Here is an 18,572-nt window from a genome sequence, read left to right as displayed (position 1 = left end):
CCAGCGGGACAGTAGATGAATCCAGAAGACAAATCTACCACTGACTTGCTGTGTGACCTCAGGGGAGGCCCTGGGCCTCTCTGTGAATCAAGTGGGTCATATAGAGAAGATCTGAGTGTCCTCCTAGAAGGCCCCAAGTTACCAGGGCTTGTTGCTATTGGTACATGTTACCTAGAGGGTTTTTCCAAGAAGCATGGCTCTTCAAATACCTATTTAGAGAGATTTCTTAGAGCTTGGAATTGAATCCTTTCTCAGGGAAATGATTCCAGACACTCTTCCTGGCCTATCCTGTGGGAGACCCACTTTAAAAATGGGTCTGCCTGGCCATAATCGCACCTGCGTTTCCATGTCAGCAGGTGGTAGCTGAGCCGGTGGGTGAAGAGTGATGGTTTCATTTCTGCAGCTGTGTCAGGACACCCAGTCCTATTTCTGGAAGCAAACTCTGCCCTGTGAGATATCTGAACTCCTACGTGGCTGGAGGGTGTCCTGTGCAGACTTCTCCAGGGCAACAGGCTTGTCTGATACTTCAGATATCACCAAGGAGTTTATCAGAAGCATTTCTGATGGTTTTCATAAGTATGCAGATGTGGCATACCTGTTAGTTTTATGAGCCTGCGTTGCCAGCGGAGGCTTCCAGTCAGCAAGATAACCGAAACTGGCTTGGGTGCAGCGGCCCCTCCGCAGATGCTTGCCAGTTGAGAGCAAAAGGACCAGTGTGTGTGTCTGTGGAGGCTCATAACTGTTCCCTAAGGCAGCCCTTCTGTGTCTCTCTCCTGCCGGTCTGGGGATCCTCTGTTCATGCTCAGCTCACTGTGCTCATATCCCTAACCTCCCATTCCAGTGCCTGGATGCTTGCTTCTAATTCCGTACATTGCATTTTCTCCTGTGCGCCCACCGTGTTGTCATGGAAACTCGATGGCCGTAGGCCGTGAGTCTCCTGCGTCACCGAGTGTGATGGTGTGGTACGTGTATTTGCTCACACTTTTATTTTGAATCCGTTCCAATGTGACATCTGCTAAAATGTCTCCCTTATAATTTGCTTGGTGATCACAGCCTTCTCATCATTCATTGAGAGCAGGACCTGATCTCACAGAATCTGAAAAGAGCTATGTGGTAAGATGCCTGTTGAATAAGACCGTAGCTTTCCTAAAGAGAATCCTTACTGACTTCTAGAGTCTCAGCTGGAGTAATGCCTGGCTAACTCGTAGAGCCATTATTTGCGAGAGTTATATGGCTCTTGTCCCAGAGGGAAATGTTAGGCCCACCCCTTCCCTCTCAGAGAGCAGAGGAATTTAGAGACAATATCTGTACTCTGCCTACATGTGGGATGAAAGTAATGGTTAGTGCATGATCGGGGAATTCATACTTGCATTTCTATCCTGAAGTTATTCCATTTGTGACAGTTGCTCACTAATTATAGGCTTTTATGCTGCTGCCTTTTTTTTAATATTCATACTAAATTCCAAATTCTTCTGTATCTTACCTGTTTTTTCCATGCTTTACACCTGGATCCCTCCTGCACTCCACTACTGGAATATCTATTTTTTTTTTTAACCTGGATCTTCAACTCTGTTGTTTCCCTGGACTTATGTGCTTCGTCTGGAATGTTACATCTCTTCCTCTCTCTTTTTTTTGTTTTTTTGTTTTTTGTCCCCATGTTGACTGTTTATGGGGGTTTCTGGATATCGGGGCCACTCACAGGAAGCAGTTTGCAATGAGATCATAAACATTGCCGAAAAATCTGTTCATTACTGCAGCACTGTCTCTCATCCCCTTGACTTTCACCACAAGGTATCCCCTTCTGACAATAAATCATCTTTAATCATTTCTCAGCAACCTCAAGCCCAGCAGCGAAGAGTCACCCCAGATAGGAGTCAAACCTCACAAGATTTGTAAGTACACCTAAACTTCCTTTCTCGTGTTTTTAGTAGACTGTTGGCTTTAAAGAATGGGTCATTGACCAAGTATGGGGCAGCTATCTGGGGAAATGAACGAGTCACCCCAAGCTTCTCTGAGGATTTCTAGTTGAGGCCATGTTTCCCATCAGCCAACACGAAACAGGTGCTGGGCTGGTAACTAAAGGAGGTCACAGACTGCTGAAAGATAGAGACCAGGAAAGAATGAACTGTCATCCAGGGGCAAATGAGGACAATGGTGACTGACTTCAGTCCTAGTGTTGTGGGAATATAGAAGAAAGAGTTATTCGTTCTGCCTAAAGGAATAGAGTTGATCTACTCATTAAAAAAAAAATCATGGAGTATCTCCTGTGCTGTAAGCATATAAGGGTCAACTCCATTCCCAGAAGAAGAGAGATTTGGAATGAGCATTGAAAGACACATCGAAGGAGCCCCTGGCTGACTCAGTCAGTAGAGCATGCAACTAATTTCAGGGTCGTGAGTTCAAGCCCCATGTGGATGTAGAGCTTACAGAAAGAAAGAGGAAGGAAGGGGGAGGGGAGGAAAGAAAAGAAGACAAACTGGATTTGAGAGCTGGACCAGGGAGGTTAAAGGTCTTCCCAGATGAGGAAACCATACATGCAAAGACCCAGGGCAGATGGTGTGTTTGGGGACCTCGGAGAAGGGCCATATGGGGAAAGGACTCAACGGAACAGCACCCTAAGCATCATGAGGCCCATCCAAAATTAGAGCTGATTGGGGGACCCAAGCAGTGAGGCTGTGGGACCTTGGCCCACCTGTCTCCGCTATGTGGGAGTGAGGATAGAGAAGCAGGTATCCAGAGTCAGCTCCCAGAGCTGAGGTGAGCAAGGCAGCCGTCATGGAAGTAGAAGAGGAAGATGAGGCATTCTGAGGAGTCCAAGTTGGATGGACACAGCATGCAAGTATGGAAACATCAAAAATGTATTCACTTTCCAACTGAAAGCTGCCTGCAACTCTTCGTGCCTCGTTGCAGACCTTCTTTCTGGTAGACAGAGGCATCTGCTGATTATCCATACACTTGGATAGATGTATAAAATTAAGTGCTCCCTTTGTTTTAGCAGAGGAAAAAGAACCTCTCCTTCCCAGGGACTGGCTCCTCTTCCTCGTTTCTAGTCTCATTTGTTCACTCACTGGAATTCGCTGGCATCTACTGGAAATGGTAGCTGGTTGGCTCATTTGCAGAGTTTTGCCCGCTACTGTTGTGTTTCAGAATAGTAATACACAGAATCGTGAAGATACTTCTTAAGGAATAAATGAAAACAAACTTTTCCATGTCAGATTTCATCACAAGTAGGGCCAGCATCCTCCAGTGAGCTGTTGTCAGGACAGACGGAACAGCATAGACCAGATTGCCTTAGGCCAACTAACAAGTGAATAAAAATCTTACTCCCAGACGTCACTGGGATAGAAAGAAAGCAAAAAGCTTTCAAGAATTTTGGGAAAGGGACATCACATTTAAAAACAATTAACAAGGGGCACCTGGCTAGCTCAGTCAGAAGAGAGTTCAGCTCTTGATCTCGGGGTCAAGGGTATAGAGATTATTTAAATGAATAAATAAAAACTTTTAGGGGCACCTGGTGGCCTGGACAGTTAAGCGTCTGGCATGATCCCAGGGTCCTGGGATCCAGCCCCGCGTCAGACTTCCTGCTCAGCAGGAAGCCTGCTTCTCCCTCTCCTACTCCCCCTGCTTGTGTTTGTTCCCTCTCTCATTATCTCTCTCTGTCAAGTAAATTTAAAAAAAAAAAACTTAAAAACTTTAAAACAGGGGCACCTAGGTATGTATATATATAGAAAAAAATTTTTATGCTCTCCAATGTTTATAACCAGAATATTGTTTCTATCTCTGGACCTGTTACTTCTTCTTCTCTCTTTTCTTTTTTAAACTTCTGATTGTCCCTGGTAATCTACATACATTCTCCTATGTTAACAAAAAGAAAAAACTTTGGTTAACTTTAAAGAGGGGGCATCTGTGGTGAGTGGGTGGCTCAGTGGGTTAAACCCTCTGCTTTTGGCTCAGGTCATGATCCCAGCCCACATCTGGCTCTCTGCCCACCCCGCTGCCTGCCTCTCTGCCTATTTGTGATCTCTGTCAAGTAAATAAATAAAATCATATTAAAAAAAAAATAGAGGGGGAATCTATTGGACACCTGAGTGGCTCAGTGGGCTAAGCCTCTGCCTTCAGCTCAAGTCATGGTCTCAGGGTCCTGGGATCAAGCCCCGCATCGGGCTCTCTGCTTAGCAGGAAGCCTGCTTCCCACCCCCACCCACCTTTCTGCCTGCTTGTGATCTCTGTCAAATAAATAAAATCTTTAAAAAAAAAATAAAGTGGCAGGGTCTAAACAAAATGTTTATCTCTGGTAACTAAAGGAAACTCAATAAAAGGACTTGTCATAATCTTACTCATCAGAGGCTCCCCATCCCTAGCAATCTTCATTTCCTTATTCTATGCTGAGTGGATCTCCCCAAAGTCTACCCTGCCAGGGAAGTAGCCAGTAAAATACTTCCATCCCCACTGATGAGTATGTAACACTACCCATGTGTTGGTTTAACTGAATTGGGCTTTAAAAATTCATTATTTGATCCTGTCAATGTTTGATTTAATGTCTCTCATTTTTAGGTTTAGCTACCAAGCATTGTATAGCTATATACCCCAGAATGATGATGAATTGGAACTCCGAGATGGAGATATTGTTGATGTCATGGAAAAATGTGATGATGGATGGTTCGTTGGTAAGTGATCTCCTCGCGCTTTCCTTATTAGTTGTGTATTGAAGGAGTAACGAGGAGCGACAAGCCACGCAAAAGGCAGTCCTTGCTGCACAGAAAACAGAGCCTTCTCTGATCAGGGTCTGCTGTCGGGCGTACTGGGTCACCCACGTTATGCTTGCTCTGAAGACTGTGTGGGTGACAGTTGTGGTACCAGACCCAAAATCCAAGCATGCCAATGCAGCTGCACAGGAGGGCAGTTGTCAGATTACTGGAGTTCTGTTTGTATTTCTGTTGCGTATTTTATCTGTTCTACATTTGAAATTTTTATTTATTTTATACTCTTAGGAAACAACACAAGACAATTTGAGCGTAGGTCTCAACCGTGAAACTCAAGCGTATGTGTAGACATTCCAAAGACCTTATTTACAGGCTTCCCGTAACTTTAATCAAAACAACCTGCTTAATTAAAACAAAAGATTCACCATTAGAAAACAGGAGAAAGATCAATATTTTTTGAGATTTTACTACAAAGCAGATACTTGCTCAATATACTTTGTTATTGAAGTTCTCGATAAATAGCCCGTGACACAAGAATTATCTTCAGTTCACAGACTCAAAAACTGAAGCCCAAAGTGGTGACATAAGTATCCCGGGTCACCCAGGTAGCCAGTCGTGGGTCCAATACTCAGATTCAGGAGTATCTGTCCCCAGGTTTCTGTTCTTTCTCCTCAGGCACAAATATGCTCTTGGGAGCCACTGACTCACTTTTTGCCTCTGCTCTCCCCTTGTACAAATGGCTTTACCTTTATCTTCCTTCTAAGACCAGTTCCTTCCTGATCTCTCTGGAAAATCCTTGTTAACGTGTAGTCCTCTCAGGGCTGGGGTAGTGAGAATGGCCAGGCCACAGCAGACATGGAAAGCCAGAAAGATTTGCCTGGGACTCAACGGCCTCTTAGAAAGCTGCCCCATCCTCCCCAGACCCCCAGAAGCCTATGGCCACTCAGCATCCTTAGACTGCTCCAGTCAGAAGGAAGTCAGGTCTGCAAAGTCGGCAACACTCCAGTGGAGTGTTGTCAAGCCGTGAATGGAATTTAAAATTTTCTGGAAGCCACCTTGAAAGAAGTAAAATGAAACCCATAAAACTAATTGTAGGGATATAGTTTATTAACACCATTGCATTCAAAATATTGTCATTTGAATGCGGAATCGGTATAAAAAATTGTTAGTATGAAAAGAAGAATGTGGGGGCACCTGGGTGGCTCAGTGGGTTAAAGCCTCTGCCTTCGGCTCCGGTCATGATCCCAGGGTCCTGGGATCGAGCCCCGCATCGGGCTCTCTGCTCCGTGGGGAGCCTGCTTCCCTCTCTCTCTCTCTGCCTGCCTCTCTGCCTACTTGCGATCTCTGTCTGTCAAATAAATAAACAAAATCTTAAAAAAAAAAAAAAAGAAAGAAAGAAAGAAAGAAAGAAAAGGAGAATATAAACGTTCTTCCTCAACCTTGGAATTCTGATGTGTATTTTGCAGATTGGGCGTAGCTGTTCAGACTGGGCACGTTTCCAGTGCCCGGTCGCTGCCCGTGCCAGGCGTAGGAGAGCGCAGCTCTGGTGTAGATTCACTGTTAAACCCCTCCAGGACTATTTACATTTTTTTTAAAGACTTTATTTATTTATTTGACAGAGATCATAAGTAGGCAGAGAGGCAGGCAGAGAAAGGAGGAAGCAGGCTCCCTGATGAGCAGAGAGCCCGATGCGGGGCTCAATCCCTGGACCCTGGGATCATGACCTGGGCTGAAGGCAGAGGCTTTAACCCACTGAGCCACCCAGGCACCCCCTATTTACATTTTTTATGAGAACATGGGGTAGGGTGAGGGGGATGCCTCAATCCCTCAAATACTTCAGAATGGAGCCTAGTGCTCAGAGGAGAATCAAGTAACCCAGCGGAGCTCGTTTTTCCTGTCCATAAGGGAAGGTGCGAATCAGCTATAGGAGCACATCTCTGGCCCTTATCATCTCAGTTCTCTGCAGCCTCCCCGGGGGTCCTCCCTCAGGGGTCAACCAGTTCTTTCAGATGTCTTTAGGTTGACACTTTCTTTTAGCTTCGGGCAACAGCTCCAGCCTGCCGGTAGCAGCTGCTTGGAATGCTGTGGTCCCCGGGGGTCGGTGGAGCTGTATCCACGCCAACTGGAAAAAGGATGCAATTGTCCCAATTGTGCTGTTGGCCAGTGAGTGTGGACCAGGGACATGGCCTGAATCTGCCACCACCCCCACCCCCAGCTTTAGAGAGTCAGTCCCAAGGGAAGGAGCCAGGTTAGGGATCCGGCAGTTCGGGATGTGGAACAGTGCAGGAAGGCATTGTACCCTCATAGCTCGGTGTTCCTGCCTCAGCGGGAGCCTTGGCAAGGTGGGCAGTAGAGGCAGGTGTCGGTCCAGGGCTCAGGCATGGGCTTCTGAGAAGAATTTCCTTTTGATGTGTGCCCCTATCCAGGAGACTTTCAGAAATCCTACAGTTTAGAAGTTCTAAATCCCTGGTATCTTGTGTTGAATAAATGGGTTCATCTTTTTCCAAAAAGGAGAAGTATTGGAAAGAGCAGTGGGCTGGAAGTCAGGCGTCCTGGGTTCCGAGCCTGCTTCTGATGCTTGCTAAGCTGTGGGACTTAAGCTCTCTGGGCTTCCCATTGCTCATCTGGAAAGGGGGCTGGGGGTAGTCCCAAGAGTGCCTGCCTGGCATGCCCAGCATTGTTTTGCCGCGTAAAAGAGATAAGACAGGGAAAAGTGCTTTGGAAACCACATGCTGTCCTTCACGCTGCAAAGTTATCAGAGGGCTCTCTCCAGAGGTGCCTGCGTGGCTCAGTCCGTCAAGCGTCAGACTCTTGGTTTCCTCAGGTCCTGGTCTCAGGGTTGTGAGATCGAGCCCCCAGTTGGGCCCCGTGCTTGATGGGGAGTCTGCTTGGAATTCTCTCTCCCTCGGCCCCTCCCCCTCTCATGTGTGTGCACTCTCGCTCTCTCAAATAAATTAATTTTTAAAACAACAACAACAACAGAGAGCTCTCTCTGAACTCATGGGTGAGCTTTCTTATTTTGCTTATGTTCTGTTTGTTTTTCTATAGGTACTTCAAGAAGGACAAGGCAATTTGGTACTTTTCCAGGCAACTATGTAAAGCCTTTGTATCTATAAGAAGATTGAAAACCGGAGATTATTTTTTCTTGGAGGATGAAGCATAACTCGTGAACTGGTCTCTTTATTTAAATGTTGAGTCGGTAGGAAAACTAATGCAGTGGATAAAGTAAGAAGCAAAAGAGAGGGACAGAGAAGTGTTGTGTCTAAAGGCCGAGTCTGTCTACGCTGACAGCATATCAGGCAAGCCGGACTGAGGAAAAAGGAATGAGGCAAGTCTGTATTTACTTAGCTGCTTCTGGGAGCCACTCCAAGCCTTCCCCGCCTCTCCCCTTCTTGGGTAATCTGACCTGTAACACAGTCCAGGATCAGTGAGGTCAGAAATGCCTCTTGCTGCCCTGGCCTTGACCAGCTCTGGCTCGACGTGGCCATTTAGCCAGAAGCAGCCCTCGGGACACCAGGCAGATCCCCAGCCGTTCTCCAAAGGCTCCGTACCCCAGCCACCCCAGAGCCCACCGGTTTCCCAACGTTGCTGGAAATCTGCTTAGGCGGCTGAGGCCTCCCCTGGACAGTGGTGGAGGCTACCAGGCTCTCCAAGACCATGTGCCTCGTTCCCGGGGAACATGGGGCAATGGAGGGAGCGTGGAGGTGCCCTGTGCACTGAGCCTACACGCACCATGGCCCTCGACACCCCTGGTGTTCAGACTGAAAAGCACATGAGGTTTGCTGGTGGAAGTGGGGTGCCCAGGTCAGGTAGTTAAAGTTGTGTTTCCAAGTGATGACGTTAGGAAGTTCTGTAGCTATCAAGGTCGTTTGCGACGTGACCCTTTCCCATATCACTGACTTATAAATGGTCACCTTTGGCACAATTTCATTTACCAGAATGCCAGTGCTAACCTTTCTTTTCTGGATTGTTTTTGGTCAGGGCATTTTGAGGTGGCTAGGCCTGTTCTCTCAGAGAACCAGGGATGGCGTTCAGTGAATCGTTGAACAGACGCCATCGCACGTTGGACGCTGGCGCCACCAAGCAGCAGGACATGCCCCACACCCTAGACTCACTGTGTCCTCATTTGTACTCCCCAAAGCAGGTTCAGGAAACGCCCATGAGGTAGTCACCCAGTATCCTCACCCCGGTGAGGCTTCTCTTCAGAGCAGAAGGCACAGAGGCTGTGGCCCTATATGTGAGGCCCTATGTGTGAGGTAGTGATTCTGCCGCTCCCAGGAGGTCTGTCCTCTGTGGGGCCATGTGGGAGGAAGGAGGCCCCTGTAACACCCGGGTGCTCAGTCACAACTCCATCCATCTTAAGGATGTTGGTCAGCCTCTCTGTTAGATCCGTTGAAGAAATAGGGACTGGCCCACCTGCCTGTCGGGTACTCACAGGTGACGAGAGAGGCAGACACACAAAACTACTGGGTCAAGAGAGACCATGATATGTGCTGAGAAGGGTATGAGAGAGAGGAGGAGGTTATCTTTCCCTGGAGAGACTCTAGAAAGCATTGCCGTGTTTCTCTCTCCATGAGCTCACTCTTGAACAACTAGGCTGCTGGAAGAACCTTTGTCTGAGGGTAGTTTATGGCCAGAAATTCTTGGAACTGTTCCAGAGTCTTCAGACTCTCATCCTTCCCACAAATACACATCCAAGATCACAAATAAGAACAGCATTTCTAGGTAGGTGGACTGTGTACAGGAATCCTGGCTCTCTGCATATAGCTCAGAATTGCCCCCCAACCATTGTCCCAGAGTTTGGAGTCCTTACAAGGAGGCAGAGTCTGTCTTCAGTGCCTCTGCCTCACCTTCTGTCTCTGCCACTCACCTGCCACCCATCAGCTCTGCACCCCTGTGCCCCCCTCAGACAGCCGCCTCATTCTCTCCCTGTCCTCCTTTCCAGTCCTCGTCTCAGGAAAGAAAATGCTGCTGACTCCTTCACACTAGAGTGTAAATGACTGAAAAGAGGAATGTGTTAACTTCTTCCTGGAGACATTTGTTTTTAACTAGGACAGAGAAGAGCCTTAACCCCAAGGGATGAGGCTTTGGAACTAATGGTGGGGGAGGAGCTTCCTGGGTAGAAGGAGCCTCTCTGAGTCTTTGAATCAGACTCCCTGCTTTGGAAGGTCCACTTCCCCTGGGGGTGCTGTTTAACTCTCTCTGAGGGAATATAGTGCAAGTGCATATGCACGTGCGTTTTGCACGACAGCATTTCACTCATTTTTGGAATGTAACTCCTATATTGGCTAACGTGTTTCCTGGTCTGTCATAGATACAAACCATTAATAATAATCTTAATCTAATAGTTCTGTTTTTTTTTTTTTTTGAGGGGTGCTTCTTGATTCAGTAGGTAATTTTGAACACCTCTTTAAATACAGCTAGAAAATAAAACCAATTTGTAAAGCCACATTCGCGTATGATGCCAGCCTCATGCATTTGTAGATCTCCAGAAACCCAGGTATGCCTCACCGATTTGCCAGTCTTTAACAAAATCATGTCAAAATTTGCATCAAACTTCAGCTTCCTATGTATGATGAAACAAGGAACCAAGGTTTCCAATTGCTCTTTTGTCCTCAGACATTTAGTAATATAAAATACCTATTTTTATGCGAGATATTTATACAGGTTTATTAATAGCAAGCGCAACTAACTGGCACCATGCCTTGCAACACATTTTGATATATTCGCCATGCTTCTGGGTAAAGGCAAGCCCCAACTACTTATCTTTTGCAGTCTCTCTCGGATCAGTAAAAGAAAAAAAAATCATATGCGTAAGAAGTAGGACTGTAAATATGTATATTTAACTTTGTATAGCCCATGTACCTACTTTGTATAGAAAAATAATTTTAAAAATTTGAACTGAAGGGGGGTAAAATAAGGAAGTCATGAAGTTTTTTGCATTTTTATTTAAATGAAGGAATTCCAAATAATTCACCTGCAGATTTTTAGCACAAAAATAGCCATTGTAAAGTGTTAAAATTTCAAATAATCATTCTTTCTGGGAGAGAAGGTAATTGTTATCTCAGTTATAGGTTTTTTTGTTTTTTTTTAAATTTTGTTTTTGATTTATTTTTTGCAGTCCTATTTATCTATAGTAGGTATAAGTTCTTTTGCTAGAATAGGTCACTACAGAGATTATATTCTGAGAGAAAAATAACTGACATTATACATAACCAATTAATTTAAAGTGTTGCCATTTTAATCACACACGGAGAGCATGTACTATGCCGAAACAGATTGTTCTCTTCATTTATTTTTCTTTATTGCCGTGGATCGATTTGATAAATGGGTGTGTTGAGATACTACATTTGCTGTACGTATTATTTAATAAACTTTATTCAGAATTGCGTGGCATATGTTTGTTCTTACCATTCATTGTTTCTTTTCTTCCTTCGCCAAATTTCTCAGGGGAGGATTATATTCACGGCTTCAACATCACATCCTCTCTTTTTCCCTTTTTTTTTTTAAAGATTTTATTTATTTATTTGTAAGAGAGAGAGAGTGAGAGCGAGCACAGGCAGACAGAGTGGAAGGCAGAGTCAGAGGGAGAAGCAGGCTCCCTGTGGAGCAAGGAGCCCGATGTGGGACTCGATCCCAGGACGCTGGGATCATGACCTGAGCCGAAGGCAGCTGCTTAACCAACTGAGCCACCCAGGCGTCCCTCTTTTTCCCTTCTTAATCACATACCATCTGGCTTTGCTCCTGGAAGACCGCACTTCTTACCTTACTCCTTTCTCAATAAGCGAACTCTGTGACCTTCTCTGAATTGGCCGCTGTTGACCATCCCACCGTGCTTTCCATTCTGATTACAAAAATAATGTGTCTTTAAGAGCAAAAGTAAAACCTTATAGGGGCGCCTGGGTGGCTCAGCTCAGGTCATGATCTTAGTCCTGGGATCGAGCCCCGCATCGGGCTCTCTGCTCAGCGGAGAGCCTGCTTCCTCCTCTCTCTCTCTCTCTGCCTGCCTCTCTGCCTACTTGTGATCTCTGTCTGTCAGATAGATAGATAGATAGATAGATAGATAAGTAATATTTTTTTTAAAAAAGGTAAAACCTTATAAAATGTGTGCAGCGGGTCTTGCAAGACATGGGTATGGAAATGATATGGCATTTGGTTTTTCTAAATGGAGTTAAATCGGCTATGAGCCTTCTCTTGCTTTGGTGGGTGAAAATGCAGCCTGTCCCCTCGCAAACCAAGTGTGTGAAGATGGCGGCATAGGCATCCAGCCTCCCCTGGCATCCCGTGGCTAGAATCGCTCCTATCTCTGTGGGGTGGGGCCTGCTGTGCACAAAACCAAACCTCCTCCTTCCCATGGTTCTGTCCTCCTCCCCCTCTGTCAGCTAAGCACTGCCACCTCTTGGGGGTGACTCTGGTATCCCTCTTGGTGGGCTTAGACGTCTAACAGGGGAGAAGCATTGTCTTCCAGAGGTCTGACAGCCTCAGGACTGAGCCTGGGGTCACAGGCAATACTTTCAGGACACTCATCCCTTCCAACAAATCCATCAGCTGTACTTTCAGGGGACATTTAGAACCCAAGCTTGTCAAGCCATCGGCACTAGAGTCCAAGCCATTTTCTCTCTGGGTCCTTGTAGTCACTTTCTAACTCGCCTTCCTGCTTCTGCCCTTGCTGCCTCTACTCTGGTCTTAAGAGCAACCAGAATGATCATTTTAAAGTCTATCCAAAACCCTCTAGGGGCTTCTCACATCACTGAGGGGTACCATGGCCTCAGGTCCATTGGTACACAGTCCCACCCCCTCCCTTACCTCTGGCTTCATTTCTTCTTCTTCCTTATGGGCTCAGACTCATCAAGCACCCTTCAAGTTCAGGATCTTCCATCTGTCTTCTGTGCCTGGAAGACCCTTGCTGCTGGAGCTGCATGGCTTTCTTCCTCCCTCTCTTTACATCTTTATGTTGCCTTCTCAACAAGGCTTTCTCTGACCACTTTATATATAGGAGGACCCTGTTTCCACCCAGCATCCTATCCCCCTTTTCTTCCTCTGTGCTTCATAACTCATCAGCATCTGATCATTTGTTTCACAATCCTGTAAAATCCTTGAGGTTATTGATTCCATTTGGCTTTTATGTGCCCAGCACCAAGAAGAGTGCCTAATATAGTTGGCACTCAGTCACTTGATCAAGTATGGATCAAATGGAGAAGTAAATGAACCCCTAGGGCCACAGATCTTAGAACTCACAATACTAATAAGGAAGGAAGGAATGTGTTATCAGTCCTTTTTCTTATAGCAGCAGACATAGAACAGCAATCAATCTCAAATTATTCTAGACTAGTACAAGCAACAGGTGAGAATTTTCTGTAATTACAGTTACCTCCCCACCGAGAATACTGAAGTTGACTACCCTTTGTATGGTCCTCTGCGCTTTCTTTGCACAGTACACACACACACACACACACACACACACACACGTCTATAAACAAAAGCTTTGCATAGTCTTATACACTCCGCCCCCCCTTAACAATAGAGCTTGGACATGTTTCCATAATTTACTTAACCAATCCCCTATTGATGCAAACATTGCCAGCTTTCCCCCCCACAATAAACAATGCTGCATTGAATACAATTATTGGCTCAAAGAGCAAGAACATTTCAAATCTTGAGATACTGCCAAATTGCCTTCCAAAGTGTATCACATCGGTTTATACTCCCGCCAAGCCCATAGGAGTGTCTGTTTCCCCACCACCCAGTCATCTGCTTCCATGGAAAGCTGTTCCTTGGTTCGTCTGCCTTTTTGCTGGTCAGCCCTCTTTCTAGATCTTTACTTGCATTCCCAGCTGTCTTATTTTCTCTTAACACATGCTCCTTCAGGGAGTAGATCCCTCACAGTGTAATTTGGCGGAAAGAGTCAGTTGTCTGAGGGCTCCCATCAATGATAAGTGGTAGAAACCTAACACCACTGGCCATTCTTGGGTCAAGTCACTGGAAAGAAGGGAGTTGGAACCAGCCTCCGGCAGGAGTGAATCCAGATTCTCAAACTCTCGTATTTGTCTTGCTCTTGGCACTGTTGACTTGTTTGGCTCCATTTTCACCTACTGACTGCTGCAGTAGGAAACATGAGCTGTAGGCAGCTCTGGGCTCATTCTCACAGGTCTCTGACTCCCTTTTCTAGGGAAAAAGGCCTTCCCGTTGTGCTTCCCTGAAAACAATTCCAGACCCTGCCAGCTCCAACTTGGATGGTCGTCCTTCCTTTGACTAATCGCTGGCCAAAACGGGTGTAGTATGAGTGATAGCCTCACCGACATCATGTGGACTGGGGGAGAGGAGGAGGCCAGGGGAGGGGTGTGCTGCTCTAAGAAGGAAGAAGGCATCTTGATTGATAACTCAGTGTTCCCCTGTGCAAGCAAGGTTCCGAGCGTTACTGTGACAAGCTTTAGAAAATGGAATACCATTGCCCTCAATACAAATGCCCATGAGCTGATGCAGGCTGTTTGCTGAAGCTCTTTAGGCCAACGTCTTGAGAAGAACATGGTAGGGAGCACAAGATGGCCCCCCAGACAAGGGGTTTGATGTGACCCTGAGGGCGTGGCACAACTGTATCACATGCTAAAAATACTAGGACCCCTCTAAAGGAAAAAGGATTAGCATCTCAAAAGACATGAAGAATGTTTGCATGAGTTCTACCTAGGTGTTTTTGCCAGGCCTTGGCATGTTGCTATCAAACCTGTTTTGGGAACACTTGGCTGAGGCCCTTCAGACAAATGAAAGGAGATACTGCTTGATGTAAGTCATCTGTGGCATGGATTAGCCAGGCAGGAGGTTCGGATTGAACATACTCAAGAAAATTGAAGATGAACCCATAGATGGAAGAGCCCATGATGAGCCACCAAATGGCCACGTGACGCTGCTGTCTGTCCTAGGGGACGAGTTCTCTGCTCCTCTAGCACTTTCACCCTGATGTCAGCAGAGGCAAAATACTGGGTACATTAAGAGTCTCTGGCCCCTCTGGCTTACTGGTTTTTAAAGTGAGACTAAAAGGGATGCTTGCCTGGCTCAGTCAGTGGACCAGGCAACTCTTGATCTCAGGGTCATGAGCTCGAGCCCCATGTTGGGCATGGAGATTCCTTTTTTAAAAAAAATGAAACTGACGAACTTAGATGAATCTGTAAAAAAGAAGGAGAGGTGAGAATCGTCTTCTAGATAGTAGCCTAAATCATGTAGATTGATAGGAGTTTGTATCATCGAGGTCACTGGATCTCCAAGTGTGTCCCATGGGCCTGTTGGAGTCCCTAGGCCCTTTCAGCAGATGTATAAAGCCAAAATTGTCTTCATAATGCCAAGATGCTTGTGGTAGCCAGCTTCCACGAATACCTCTGGTGATCCCTACCTCCCAGTATTCATGCCCTCTGCACTCTACCAAGGCTGGTCTGGGGAACCTGTAGATTACGGCACAAGAAATGGCATGTCACTTCCAAGACTAGGTCATACAAGCCCAGCAGCTGTCTCTTGTAAATGGGGAGAAGGAGACCGTGCTTTAGAAGTTCTAAGACTGGGGTGCCTGGGTGGCTCAGTTGGTTAAGCATCTGCCTCAACTCAGGTCTACTCAGGTCCCAGGATTGAGCCCCACATCAGGCTCTGTGCTCAGGGGGAGTCTGCTTCTCCCTCTCCCTCTGCCATCACCCGCCCACTCTCTCTTGATTTTCTCGTTCTGCCTTTCAAATAAATAAATAAAATGTTTTTTAAAAAGAAGTTCTAGGGGCGCCTGGTGGCTCAGTGGGTTAAGCCGCTGCCTTCAGCTCAGGTCATGATCTCAGGGTCCTGGGATCAAGCCCCGCATCGGGCTTTCTGCTCAGCGGGGAGCCTGCTTCCCCCTCTCTCTCTGCCTGCCTCTCTGCCTACTTGTGATCTCTCTCTCTCTCTCTCTCTGTCAAATAAATTAATAAATAAAATCTTTTTTAAAAAAAAGGAAAAAAATAAAAATAAAAAAAAGTTCTAAGACCTAGTTGTCATATTGGATAAATGTGCTAATTCTTCCCAAAGGGAAAGCTATTACAACACTAGCCTGGGAGTCAGAAGACCTCGGTTCCTGTGCTGCTTCAGGTGCTTCGGTTGTGAGACCTCAGAAACACCACTCCAGTTCTCTGGGCTGGGGTTTCCTCACCGGGGAAGGGGAGACACCTGGACCAACATGGTTTCTGTTACAAAGGAGGAAAAGGACATGATGTTTGAAAGGCAACCTGCAGTGCCCAACCAGAGGATTCCTCTTCCTCCAGTGTCTACTCTGTCCCAGCATTTTTCATGCATTTTCTCATTTACTTCTCATACCAACCCTGATCTCCACTAACAGGTGAGACATCCGAGACAGAGGAGTTCAGCTCAAGGATATCCAGCACATAACAGGTTTCGGTCTGACTCCAAAGCCAGTGTATTTTCCACTGACCGCACCCTGCTGCCTCCAAGCCAGGACAGACAGCTGGGATGAGTCTGCAGACCAGTATACCTCAGAACATCGAAACTTCACCTAGAGATTATAACGTCTCCAAGAATGCCCTCATGGAATAATGCTAACAGTGATAACCATTTGATGAGCACCGACTATGTGCTTAAACATTAAAAGTTCAAAAACAGGTCGATTTCCTCAGTCTTCTGCCAGAGCCAAGATAGCAGCAAAGACACGGAAGAAAAATTCAGGTGCCCCCGCTGATTCCATGTCATCTTGTCTTCTACCACTCACGAGCCTCTCCAAAGTTTGGTCCAGCCTCGGTGCTCAGACTTTCTCACCACACCCACCCTTTGTCACCTGCACTGCAGCTCCGCTATGTAGATCTGCCAAGCTCAAAGACCCCCGCCTAGGAATTTGTACTCCATATTATCTATCGGTTAAGAATGTCTTCAATTACAATAGCAGATGGCCCCCAAATGGGACAGCTTATGTGACAGATGTGTCTCATTATCTCACAGAAAAGATGGGCTCTAGTTAGTCTGTCTGACTCCCCTGGCCTTTCTCTCATGATGCCAAGTTGGGTGGCATGGCAGCTCCAGGCATCTCATCCTCACAACTGCTTTTGAAGGCAGGAAACAAGGAGCAACAGAGGACAGAGGTTTTCTCTGCACATGTTTTCCTTAAGGAAGGAACATCTTTTCCAAAAGCCCCCCACCAGACATTTTCCCACATCTCATTGGCTGGAGCTGATCCCATGACTACTTGCTGTAAAGAAACTGCCCGACAGTGGTGGGCATGGTGGAAGAGAGCTGGGTGACTTTGGGTCACTCACCAGCAGCCATTCCTGGGCGCTCACTAGTTCTTTGGCTCCCATCTTGGCTCCCCAGGTCTTCCTGCCTTTCCCCTCACGGGATCTTCAAATTCTTTCCTGGCTCTTCCTCCTCTCTTCATTCCTTCAGTTTGGATGTTCCCCAAGCTGCTCTCTGTAATCTGTTGCCCGGGCAATCTTCTCTCTTCTCCTAACTTGAATATCACCCACTTTTTCTACGTTACTTTTATTGTACTTTTTAAATTAAACAATACAAAGTTATGGAAACAAAACAGAACTCACCTAATCATTACCACCGAGATATAGTCTCTTTTGTGTTTACACGTCTGTGTGTGTAACTTGCTCTTTTCACTTATCATCAACACCTTTCCCGACAAGACATGTTCACCTCTACATCTTTATTTAATGATTACATGGTATTCCACGGTGTAAATGTGCCAGATATACCTGTTGTTGACACGTGGGCTGTATCCAATATTTTGCAATTATGGACAATTCTGTGGTGAACCTTTTACATGCTCTTAGTACCCAAAATGCCTACTTTTTTTCTAGACAAATTGCTGGAAGTGGAACGACTAGATCAAAGGGTACCCCATGTTTAAGGCTTTTAACACCCACATATTGTCATTCAACTGTTGACAAGACCTGTCTGTTCTTCCTTGACACTTCTCTTGGATTTGTCTTTACGTCTTTGTTGCTAAGAATTCATCCTCCCTCGGCTGATACCACTCCCCAAAACCTCTTTGTGCTTTAAACCCACAAAATGATTATGGGGTTAGTGGTGCCCTCAGCACTTTAACTCGGGACTCCAACTGTAGATGAATGGTCTCTAGTATTTGTGAAAAGTTTCCAAAGAAGGAAAATGGGGCTCCTTAACATGGAGCATTGGGGGCAAGACAGGTGGCCGTCATGCAGGAGGTGTGCCACAGCAGGTGGCCTGGAACTAGGGAACACTTCCGGGAACCTCAGGGCGAAACAGGCCAGAGGACATGGGGAGGGGGCTCCAGGAAGAGAGACCAGAGCTTTTAAGGATGGCTACATAAAGGAATGTGACAGAGGAAGATGACCCTTCATCTGGGGGGTGCATGAGAGGGTCGGCCCAGAGGAGGGCAGCCCAGGGAGAGAATAAGAGAAACAGGAGTGTCTGTTTACCTAAAAACAATGAGGTTCCTTATAAACAGCAACCTTTCTGTGGCCCTTTCCAGTTAAGGAAAACCTCTCCCGATCTGTTCCTCCTCCAGCGACTACCTCGTTTCTCTCCTTCCCTTACGGCGAAATGCCTCAGACGGCAGTGTGCACCTGCTGCTTCTGGCTCTCCTGCTCTGTGGCTCTTGAAGCCACTCTAATTAGGATTTTGCCCCCACCCTACCCAAGCTCTTCAGTGAGGACCCTTGATGACTTTAACAGCATTAATCCCATGGGCAGTTCTCAATTCTCAACTCCTTGGACTTCTCTGACACACCTGAAGACTCCCTCTTCTTGAAACCCTCTTCCCTTGGCTCCCAGGAACCACTGCCTCTCAGTCCTGGTCCCGCCTCATCACTAGCTGCTTTGACAGCACATCCCCATCCCCCAGGCCCAATCCCTGGTGCCCTCCTCC

General features: G+C 46.4%; 1 protein-coding gene across 50 annotated transcripts in view; it reads left to right on the top strand.

Moving 5' to 3' along the window:
- Nucleotides 1-11,099, top strand: part of SORBS1 (sorbin and SH3 domain containing 1) — a 226,192-nt gene extending 215,093 nt beyond the window's left edge. For 24 of the 50 annotated variants that reach the window (XM_082722032.1, XM_082722034.1, XM_082722037.1 and 21 more), the window contains 4 exons: nt 1,054-1,113; nt 1,702-1,892; nt 4,555-4,667; nt 7,752-11,099. In XM_082722032.1, the coding sequence (XP_082578158.1) occupies nt 1,054-1,113; nt 1,702-1,892; nt 4,555-4,667; nt 7,752-7,819 (432 nt within the window). In that variant the 3' untranslated portion in view covers nt 7,820-11,099. The remainder of the gene's footprint in view (nt 1-1,053; nt 1,114-1,701; nt 1,893-4,554; nt 4,668-7,751) is intronic. The other 26 variants (XM_082722014.1, XM_082722007.1, XM_082722013.1 and 23 more) reach the window with 2 other exon arrangements.
- Nucleotides 11,100-18,572: the final 7,473 nt, after the last annotated feature.

Source organism: Mustela nivalis (genome assembly GCF_964662115.1).
Source record: "Mustela nivalis genome assembly, chromosome: 2".
Lineage (NCBI taxonomy): Eukaryota > Metazoa > Chordata > Mammalia > Carnivora > Mustelidae > Mustela > Mustela nivalis.
Note: the sequence above shows the minus strand (reverse complement) of the source record. Positions and strands in the feature narration are given on the sequence as shown.